Here is a 10,916-nt window from a genome sequence, read left to right as displayed (position 1 = left end):
ATGGTCAATCATGATTTTGCTAGGAAATCAACAATTTTAGGAATCAAATTAAACCAAGAGGATCAAGCTAGATCAGAGAAGATGTTATTGTTGATTTCCATGATTATATAGCCCAAAATTAGAGGATAACATATCTTAATTAACCCTTAATAAGCCCTTAAGAGCATAATTAAGCTATCTACTATGGCCTAAATCTTCCTTCTAAGAGTCAAAGCATCACCAAGTAAAATAAAGATCAAAATAATAATATTATAATAAAATTCAAATTGGAAACATAGCAAGAAACTTCTTTGTTCTTTGTATACTATCAACATAATATCAAAATCAATAAGAAAAGATCAGAAGATAGTGATTCATATCAATAATATTATTTTGTCCCATATCTCCTCCAAACTGTAAAGATCCTATACAAGCTTTTATAAGCCATATCACACGTTAACATGTATATATAAACACCACTTACCCCTTCTTCAAAGGTTATTAACCACAAGCAGTGTGCATCTTCCTACCTATATACCAATCGAGTTGTCGTGTTTTCATTCTTAACCATACATTGCTTTCTTAAAGTTATAGTCGTCGAGCATGGCTATAGATACTCAATTTCATGTTCTAGCCGTTGATGATAGCAACATTGATAGAATGCTCATTCAAAGGCTCCTTACCACATCCTCTTTCCAAGGTTAGTTACTTGTAATAATTTTGTTCCTTTAGAGTATGCTCTTAATTTGCATTCTTTTTGTCAAATTCAATTCTTTGAAAAGGGGTAGAGATTCTCTCTAGCAATTGAATGGTCCGTGTATTAAATTTTTTTTCAAATTCGAACAAATTTTGAGTTTTTTTTTTTTTTTTTTTTTTTTTTTGGGATGCAAGTATTCCTATGCATCAATTATTTAGTACTTATATCGACATTTATTTATTCGTGAATGTAGTTAAAATTTAAATTTGCCTACATTAATTAATTTTATTTTATGTGAAAAAATTGTACGTTCCATTTAATTTAAAACCCTACAAAAGTATGGTAAAATACTAACATGTGAAGTTACTCTTGTTGTTTCCATGCAGTAACCGCAGTGGATTCAGGCACCAAAGCATTAGAATTGTTGGGTTTGCAAGGAAATGTACGTTACAACGACCAAATACTATTTCATCACTAATTATTTTCTTTTAAAACTAATTTATTAATTAATTTTAATTGTGGTTGATTATCACTAGGAATTGGAGGTGAATTTGATAATCACTGATTATTGTATGCCTGGAATGACTGGATATGATCTCCTTAGGAAAATCAAGGTGAATATTGAAGATTTTTATAATCCTTTTTCATGATTTTATTTTGTTGATATACTTGAGTTGATCATAATATATTTTTGATTTGATTTTGTAGGAGTCTGAAAATCTCAAAGATATTCCAGTTGTGATTATGTCCTCTGAAAATATTCCGGATAGAATAAATAGGTAGTGTATAGACATGTACAATTTCATTTCCTTTCCAAGAAATACCACTCACAAAAAATGAGATTCATTATTCGCCAAAATAATTTATTTATCACACCCAATAGTTTTTTAACTTCTTTTGCATTAGCACGGATAAATACTAATAATGTATGACGCAGGTGCTTAGAGGAGGGTGCAAATGAATTTTTCCTAAAGCCGGTTAGGTCATCAGATGTTGATAAGCTTAAACCACACTTAATGAGGAGCAAATCAAGGGACCAATATTCACTAGACAACCAGAAATCAATTTATGATACTCAAGAGGAGCAAATCAAAGGATCAATATTTATTGGACAACAAGATATCAAACTATGAAGAAGAAGCTAGTTTTCTATTTAGAACAATATCAAGATCATGATCATGCATGTTCATTTCAAGAAAAAAGATTACATGATGTACTTGTTATTGTAATTTATATAATATCTAACCTTTAGTATTATAATAGAATCAATTTTCATTCTATATGTTTGGTTTCATTTGTCCACATTTTTTTTTAAAAAAAAATGTATTTTTAGCGAGTAGTGAAAACAATTAACAAGAACTAATCGAAGTACGTAGGAGCTAAATTAAGGATGTACTCCATCCGTATTGTATTGGTTTAAAAGAATTTAAGCTTAAGCATTTTCTGTATGCATTGGTTTAAAAGAATTTAAGCTTAAGCATTTTCTGTATGCATTGGTTTAATTATTCCTTTAAATGAGCGTTCCATTTGGAATTATAAACCTAACATAATTTTAATGACAACTTTGTCTAACAATACAAAATTTTCATGTTCACAAGAATCACAACCACTTATAAGTTATAGCACAAAATCCTTTTTTTTCATCTTTTGACAGCAAAAAATTGTAATATTTCTAGCTATGTTAGTACATACAACAATCCTATATATGATTAATAATACGTAGTAATTTCCTTCGCTCTTCAGGTAGAAGTTTTCAATCTTCAATCAAGTTTGATTTTGAATCATAATAGGCAAAATCAACTTAAACAACATAAACTATTACTTAGGTGTGCTCAGATCAATAACACAAACTTTAAGTGGATCAATGAATAGCACGAACTTTGGAGGTTGTGTGTCGTTAATGACACAAATGTTTTCCAGTGAATTTATTTATTAATTTAATTAACCCCATCCCCTTAATGTGACTAGGGGTGTTCAACAATCGGTCCAGCCCAAAAAAATGGACCATCCGAATTAATCAGTTTGGTCTTCTGGTTGAAAAATTCATTTTTTTCGGTCTTAGGTTCGGTTCGGTCCAAAACCCTATAAAAACTGGTCTTGGATTGGACCGATTTTTTACTTAAAAATATGTAAAAAAAACTTATATAATGATTAAAATTATCCTTAATATACCTAGAAAAAATTAATTTTATGAGCTTTTTATACTAATCATACATAAAAAAGACGTTATAATATTGTTTTCCTTTATTTTTTTAAGTTTTCCATAAAAAGAAAATTAGTTTTCAATAAAAAAAAATAGATTTGTTCTTAATAAATCCTAAAATCGGTTTAAAACAGTCCAGTCCAGCTTTTAGACCGATTTTTTCAGTTCGGTTCTAGTTTAATTGGTCCGGTCTTCAGTTTTTGAAATTCTAATTTCCAGTCTTTGGTCAAGTCCAGTTCGGTCCAGTCTTGGACCGATAGAACAGCCCTACATGTGACTATACATATATGAGAAATAAAGTAACAGAGAATTAATAATGGTTTGAAGATGTTTCGGTGCTTAGAATTGATCATTTTATTAAAGTTATATATATGAAGTATGTTTTAATGCAGTGCTTAGCTAGAATTGATCATTTCATTAAAGTTGTAACTTTTTAATTAGGAAGAAGGGAGTTATACCATAGGTTTTGAGGTCCTACATAGCCTACTAGAGCTTGGTTAGATTTGATGTTTTAAAACTTGGTTTGATGATGAAAGTTGGTCAGTTGGATACCAATTCATAGTTTAATCTAAAGAAAAGAATTGCCTCAACCTTAGAAGCATCAAAATAAACCCCTCGAATAAGGACATGCAGATCTGTAAAACAATAATTTTTTTTAAGTGAGAATAATTTTTTTATTTTAGATATTTATTAAATGTTTACAAGAATAGATGTCAAATGGCTATTGTGCCTATTGTTCAAGAAAATTATATCTTTTCATTTCACCCAAAGGAAAACAAACCTAAAAATGGAAATCATAAGCAATGTAGAAGTTGTCTTTGCATTACATTGTACAAACACAATTCATGTTAGTTCTTGGCATTGATTTCCTTCAAGGGTTACAATGAACCTCAAAGGATAATTCAAACTTTTAATCTATAAAGTTTTCTATAGGATAAGAAAGATTTTCCAAGATATATGTTTATGACCTCCACAATTTTATATGGTTTGACATGCTTAAACAATTTTAAAACGTATACTAAGTAATTTTTAGTCAAAATTATAATAAACATACTCCGTACTAATTGTGACTTCTTCCATAGTTTGATTACACATTAATAATGTTAGTTTAATGAAAATAAGATTTTGTCCCCAATTATAAAGCAATGTTGGTAAGTCAAAGGGCATAGGTTGTTTCGTGGTACCATCAATTTAAGTGACCTATAAAAGACCTACATATTTCGGTGACCCTTTTATAAAACTAAAATATTGAAATTAGTCATCTTATGAATGAAGAGGCAAATATAATTATATAAAACACCTCATAATTATAATAAAATGATAATATATTAAATATAAAAAATGTTCCTAGCTATAGATATAGGTATAGGGTGATTTTGTACATAATGTTGCACCTCCCATCCTCATGGAACGTCAATGTTTATTTTTTTTTTAATTTAATAGAAAAGTTCTATTATATTGTGAGATTAAGTGAACAAATGTATTGACAATGACACTTGATTTTCGACCTCTAACATATAAATTAGTCACACATAATTTCTTATATAAAATGCAATGAAAATTCATGATATTATACCAGCAATTTAGCATTATTATTGGAATTTGTAAAACAAATAAGTGCTTAAATCAACTGATAAGGAAGTAGTTGTAACTCAATTAATCAAGAATTTGAATTCAAGACTTGGGAATGCATATCAGAGGCATTTGTGGAGGAAGTTCTCCCTCAATTGAGGCTCACTTAGCTCAAAATTACTGTATTAGTCAAAGTCTAGTAGGTATTAGATTACCAGGTATACTTATATATTTTTTCAAAAAATAAAATGACTGAGAGACTATATTTTTTTTATTGTTATAGAGTATTATTAGAATATAGTTTATACCATAGATCAGCTTACCCTTTTAATAATTTTCATATTCGACTTCCCATTTACATACCAATTGTCTTTTTAATAATTACAAAGATAAGGTAATGTTGAGGTCCTATTCACATTGAGGCCCTGTTCTTTTCACCTTAAAAAAATAATATTAAGTAAAAATAATTTCAGATCAGTAAAATTAATTTTAGTTCAGTAAAATTAATTTCATTTCAGTAAAAATAAGTTCAGTTCAGTAAAATTCAGTTTTCTTAAAGAAGAATTATATAATAGAAAATCAGTAAAAATAATTTCAGTTCAGTAAAAATAATTTAATTTCAGTAAAAATAATTTCAGTTCAGTAAAAATAAGTTCAGTTCAGTAAAAATAATTTCAGTTCTGCAAAATTAAGGTGAATCAAACAGGGCCTTACTGAACTGAGTTGAATTAAACTGATTGGAGCTGGACTGAATAGAACTGATTGGAGCTGAATTGAACTGAACTGAACTGAATAGAGTTGAAATGAATATTTTATGAGAGAAAAAAATTAAGAGCTGAACTGAACTGAACTGAACTGACTGAAATGATTGGAGCTGAATTGAACTGAACTAAACTGGAATGATTGGAACTGAACTGTACAAGTTCTAAATTTAATAAACTAATAATTCGCTAGAATTGTTGTTAGAATGTATAACACTTGACTTCCTAACATTAACATATTACTGTATTAGTCATTAGTGTTGTGCTTGTCCTAGCCTCCGAGAGAAGTCGAGGTTAAAATGGTGTTTGGTTATTAGGTTAGGTCATTTGAGGGGTGAGGTTTAATTTGTACTGGTGCATTGTGAGGCGAAGATAGTTTCATGGCATGTGATGATGTGAATATATAGACAAGTCATCAAGGAAAGTGACTGTGTTGCGTTTTATTGAGATTAACGCAAACTCTTTTTGACAAGAAGAAAGCTAGAGTAGTTTTCACTATTTGTTTGATGATACTTTTCACATTTTCACGTTTATAAGGCTTTTGTTAGTGTTTTGTGGTGTTTTCCTAGTTGGACGTGTAATAACCTAGCTCATAAGTTGGCTTATTATGTGCCATGGATTAAAGGCTGTGGACAAACGAACATCTATGAATTGACGTTTAATTTGTCTTTGTATTCGGATATTGACTTTTTATTTGAGTAGTAATAGCTGTGTTTCTCGATATTTCTTACAAAACTTTAAAATTGTCAATTTTTATTATTCAATCAGTTGTACCTTTAAAATAAAACAAGTTATTATCACGCACATATATATTTTGTGGATATTGACATTAAGTATGGGTAACCAGCCCACACATATACATTTTTTTTCCAGAAGGAAAGGTACATAAGAAGTGGACAATTAACTAGACCAATCACATACATACTTTTTGAGCCCGTATATTACACGTGAATTATTAGTAGATTAAATTGTCTTTGTTATTTTTTCCTCAAATGCCAAAACAAATACACTTTCAATTCTATATTTCTATCATCATTAACATGCAATATAATTCTTCCCCCACCATAGTACCTTGCCTTTTTTTGTTGGCTTTTGTGGCTCTAATTAGGCACAAACGCACGAGCATATGAGTTGGTGGAGCTTAATTAGCCAACATCCATCATAAGAGTCTATTAACTTTTTCGATCAAGTCGGCATTAAATAATTTTTAAAACGAAAAAAATACACGATTCTAAAGGCCCCTCTATCACAAAATAGAGTAACAACATTCGACATTATTATTATATGGATGATCTAATATGATCTTGGTTGATCGCTTTCATAATAGAGTGCATCATCGTGATTTTATGGATATGCATTATGCCCACACAATATTAGTGGACAGCTCTTATTTGTCTCATAGAATATATAGTTTTAGTACCGACAAGCTGCATACTAGAGGAGGTGACGTATGGTAGATAGCTTAGTTCATCTCCATTCATTCTTTTATATGTTAATTGAGAATGTTAAGATAGGATTATGAAGGTTATGGATGCCTAGTTCCTAACAATTAGGAATGTAAAAGTTTTATTGCTTTTGAAAAGGAATTTTCATGGCCAATTTTGAACATTGAGTTGTTATATATAGTCTATAGTAATATAAAAGTTTTTGATAGAGTTTAAAACATATTTCCGGGCTTCAACCATAACCTTAAACTTTTGGTTGAATTGGTCCTTTAACATAGTATTAGCTATTAATTAATATGAATCGAGTGTCGAGCTTCCATCTAACTCAATAGTATATAAAGTTCATTTCAGTGCATCTTCTTTGCCATCATCAAAAGAACAGGCTGAGGGCCTGTTCACATTTACTGAACTGAGCTGAACTGATTGAAGCTGAACTGAACAGAACTAAACTGAGTTGAAATGAATATTTTATGAGAGAAGGAAATTAAGAGCTGAATTTAACTGTACTGAACTTAAATGAACTAGAGCCAAATTAAGGGAACCGTAGTTAAGAAATCCAATGACAAAGTCGATATGATTAATATACATTACGATTGTTGAAGAAGATGAAATAGAAGTAGGGAGAAATTGAAGGTCATAATAGATCTAAAAATTGCCTTATGTTTATTATTTGGAGTGTGGTTGCTTAATTAATACTCCGTAAACCTCTAAGCTAAGGTGTTAAATATTATAAAATTATCATTTTTGGCATCTTGGTACGGTGCAAGGTAGAAGTATTATAAAAAAAAGCTTATCTAATATGGCCCCCAAAAAAAAAGTACATCATTTGTTTTATGGAGTCTAGCTAAGACCTCCATAATTTATTAGGTATTCTCTATTTTTCTTTATCTATGGAGATTATTCCCAATAGAAATTCAAATTAATTTGATCTATAGAATAATTAATAGTATAAGTATTGTTATATTTCACCAACTCTTGGAAAATAGGACATATTAAAAAATAAAAATAAAAAAATAATAAAAAAAATTATATATAATCAAAGAAATACAAAGTAATGCATTTGAGAGATTAATTAAGAGTTGTACATATAAAACATTAAACTTGCAAGAATTGTGTAATTTGTATATTGATCCATCTAAGTAGCTCTATACAAGTATTACATGTATTTGCCGCAATCTAATCTAATTACGCCTTCATTGTTTCCAAAAAATAAAAAAATAAAAAATAAAAAATAAAAAAAGTTAAAAAAAAAAAAATAAAAAAAATTACGCCTTCATCGACCTAAGGACCTCATAATATTGTATCTCTTTTTCTTAAAGCCTAAATAAAAGGTTTCCTTACAATGGAAAAAAAAATAATAAATTAATCGATTCAAATCGAAATAGATCAAGTACAAAGATGATTTATATTTTCAATATAAAAAGTTATTTCTTTGTTCAAAATCAACTGTTGTGGTGAAAATGTAATAAACTAGTAATGTAACAGCTAAACTATGATGGATAGGTAGAGATCGATAATTATAACTACATATATAGTGCTTCATATTATAACGAAGGAAGATAATTCATGATCATTATTAGTCATTTTCATCCTTGACTTGTTTGGAGAAACACAATCATCGTTTCTCTTTCTCTTGTTAATGTTGTAGTCACGTTCCTTAGATTTGCACCTTGTGATATGTGGTTTAAGTTTGTCAACATCAGCTAATTGAACAGGTTTTAGAAAAAATTCTTCTGCTCCTTCTTCCAAACACCTAAACACAACAAATGCAAGTACAATATATTAGAAATACATAGATTAATTATAGTATATGACTATTTTCAAAATTTAAGAAATACTTTGATACAAATTAAAAATTCTAACTATAAACTAGTGCATGTACTATGATGTACAAGGATAGGATATGATGAACGATTACTTCGTATAATATATACTTTATTATATATTGTCATAATAATATATACTTCGTATGTAATTACAAACTATTACGAGTAATACCTTAGGTGATATGATACTTTATTTTTTTCCGAAAATTTTAAGATATACAAAGTATGACTTTTAATTCTGCTAGTGAACAATTTTTGCATGGAAGATATGTATAGTCCTATTTTACAACAATGATCAGAAAATGAAAGGAAATAAATGATTTTGTGAACTATTTTTTCTAACCTGTTAATTCTTGCAGGAATATTCTCAGAAGACATGATCACCACTGGAATGTCTTTCAGATTTTTTGATTCCTGAAAATCAAAATAATAACAAATTATATACTGAATGAAATACCTACATTAGTTTTGCTATTTATAAGGGGGAAAAAAATGTTTTTTTTTTTATTGAAATGCAATAATTTTTAAATTATGTACCTTGATTTTCTTGAGCAGATCATAGCCAGTAATCCCAGGCATGCAGTCAATCAATCAATCAAAGCCTTAATCCCAAAAGTGGGGTCGGCTAACATGAACCAAATTTGATTATTCCGTGTAGTCATCAACATAAATCTTTCTCCTCCATCCCTTACGATCCAAAACTTCATCCTCACGTAAATCCATGCACTTCATATCCTTCCTCACTCCTTCCAACCAAGTCATCTTTGGTCTCCCTCTTCCTCGTTTAATCCCTCCATGGTCCCACTCTTCCACTCTTCGCACCGGTGCACCCTCGGGTCTCCGTCTTACATGTCCAAACCAACGCAGACGATTTTCCCTTAATTTATCTACAATGTCCGCCACACCTACTTTCTTGCGAATAACCTCATTTCTGATTCTATCTCTTAAAGTGTTTCCACACATCCACCTTAACATGCGCATTTCCGTAACCTCCATCTTTTTAATATGCTCTTTCTTAGAAGCCCAACATTCTGTACCATAGAGCAACACTGGTCTTATGGCAGTCCTGTAGAATTTTCCCTTCAACTTTAAGGGAATGCTGCGGTCGCATAACACTCCCGTGGCCGCTCTCCATTTAAGCCACCCTGACTTAATCCTGTGGGTCACGTCTTGATCAATGTCACCATTCTTCTGGATGATCGACCCTAGGTACTTAAAACATTCACTCATGGTCAAATCCTTTCCATCCAAACTCACCACTTCATTGCTTGTCCCCCTCTGAGTGCCAAAACGACATACCAAATATTCAGTCTTACTCCGACTTAGCTTAAACCCTCTAGATTCCAACCTTTGCCTCCATTGCTCCAACTTGACATTAACCCCATCCTTAGTCTCATCCACCAAAACGATATCATCTGCGAACAGCATACACCATGGAACCTCATCTTGAATTGGTCTAGTTAATTCATCTAGAACCGTTGCAAAAAGAAAAGGGCTTAATGCAGACCCTTGATGCAATCCGATTGTAATAGGGAAATCTTTTGTCAACCCTCCGCATGTCCTCACATTTGTTGACACATCCCGATACATATCCTTAACTAGGTCTACATACCTTCGTGGGATACCTTTCTTCAACTAGGTCTACATACCTTCGTGGGAAATCCCAGGCATGCAGTAATCAGTTATAATTAAATTAATCTCAATATCCTATAAAAACAAAATTAAAAATAATTATTAGAATAAATAAACATATAAACAAACAAATTAAATAAGTAATTTAACTTATATATATATAAATACATACATGATGATCATTGTTAGTCTCTTCTTGCAAACCCAGAAATTCCAGAGCTTTATTGCCTGAATCTACCACAGTAACTGCAACAAAAATTATAAACCAATACATAGTTAGAGATATCAAGAAGAAAAAACAAAATACAACAAATAATTTTCGATTTATGGTCGAGTAACTAGAGAAAATCTTATGTTAAATTAAAAATGACACGTAAAGCCGTAAAGGTAACATGACAATAGACGAAAAAGAACATTATCACATACCTTCAAATGAAGATGATTTGAGGAGTCTTTCAATCAATTTTCGATCAATGATGCTATCATCAACTGCAAGAACATGAAATTGTGCGTCCAAAGCCATTGTAATGAGATGAAAAAACCTTAGAAAAAAATTTTAAAAGTTTGAAGAATAAAACAAATAATTGGCAAATAGTTCATCTACTAGTGATGAGTATTTATAAAATCCTATTAGAAAATAAAAGATTTATATACATGTATAATGTATGATACGTAATCTCATAAATCTTAACAATTTGAGGAAAATGATATCATCAGACATTATATGATACGGTATCTTCAGAATCAACTTTGATTTTAGTGAAAAAAAATTATAAAAATTAAGAACAAGAATATCTTATG

The 10,916-nt window shown here is 30.2% G+C and overlaps 2 protein-coding genes across 2 annotated transcripts; one reads left to right on the top strand and one right to left on the bottom strand.

The window, feature by feature from the left end:
- Positions 1 to 563: 563 nt before the first annotated feature.
- LOC145595539 (two-component response regulator ORR9-like) lies at positions 564 to 1,846 on the top strand. Its single transcript, XM_081651954.1, has 5 exons — positions 564 to 679; positions 1,063 to 1,118; positions 1,213 to 1,290; positions 1,385 to 1,455; positions 1,614 to 1,846. The coding sequence occupies exons 1-5, from the start codon at positions 583 to 585 to the stop codon at positions 1,807 to 1,809; spliced, it is 498 nt and encodes a 165-aa protein (XP_081508080.1). The 5' UTR covers positions 564 to 582; the 3' UTR covers positions 1,810 to 1,846.
- A 6,345-nt stretch (positions 1,847 to 8,191) lies between these two features.
- LOC145595538 (two-component response regulator ORR9-like) lies at positions 8,192 to 9,063 on the bottom strand. Its single transcript, XM_081651953.1, has 3 exons — positions 9,021 to 9,063; positions 8,827 to 8,897; positions 8,192 to 8,410 (listed from the first exon to the last, which is right to left on the bottom strand). Exons 1-3 carry the CDS (start codon positions 9,060 to 9,062, stop codon positions 8,197 to 8,199), a joined length of 327 nt encoding a protein of 108 aa, XP_081508079.1. The 5' UTR covers position 9,063; the 3' UTR covers positions 8,192 to 8,196.
- Positions 9,064 to 10,916: the final 1,853 nt, after the last annotated feature.

This window comes from Chenopodium album, chromosome 19, assembly GCF_948465745.1.
Source record: "Chenopodium album chromosome 19, dcCheAlbu1.1, whole genome shotgun sequence".
Taxonomy (NCBI): Eukaryota; Viridiplantae; Streptophyta; class Magnoliopsida; order Caryophyllales; family Amaranthaceae; genus Chenopodium; species Chenopodium album.
This window is presented reverse-complemented; position numbering and strand designations above follow the sequence as displayed.

Coding starts and splice junctions, on each gene's coding strand:
- LOC145595539 (XM_081651954.1), top strand. CDS start 583: ATGGCTATAGATACTCAATTTCATGTTCTAGCCGTTGATGATAGCAAC. Junction 680..1,062: donor TACCACATCCTCTTTCCAAG/GTTAGTTACTTG, acceptor GTTTCCATGCAG/TAACCGCAGTGGATTCAGGC. Junction 1,119..1,212: donor TGTTGGGTTTGCAAGGAAAT/GTACGTTACAAC, acceptor GATTATCACTAG/GAATTGGAGGTGAATTTGAT.
- LOC145595538 (XM_081651953.1), bottom strand. CDS start 9,062: ATGCCTGGGATTACTGGCTATGATCTGCTCAAGAAAATCAAG. Junction 8,898..9,020: donor ATCTGCTCAAGAAAATCAAG/GTACATAATTTA, acceptor TTTGATTTTCAG/GAATCAAAAAATCTGAAAGA. Junction 8,411..8,826: donor ATTCCTGCAAGAATTAACAG/GTTAGAAAAAAT, acceptor TGTTGTGTTTAG/GTGTTTGGAAGAAGGAGCAG.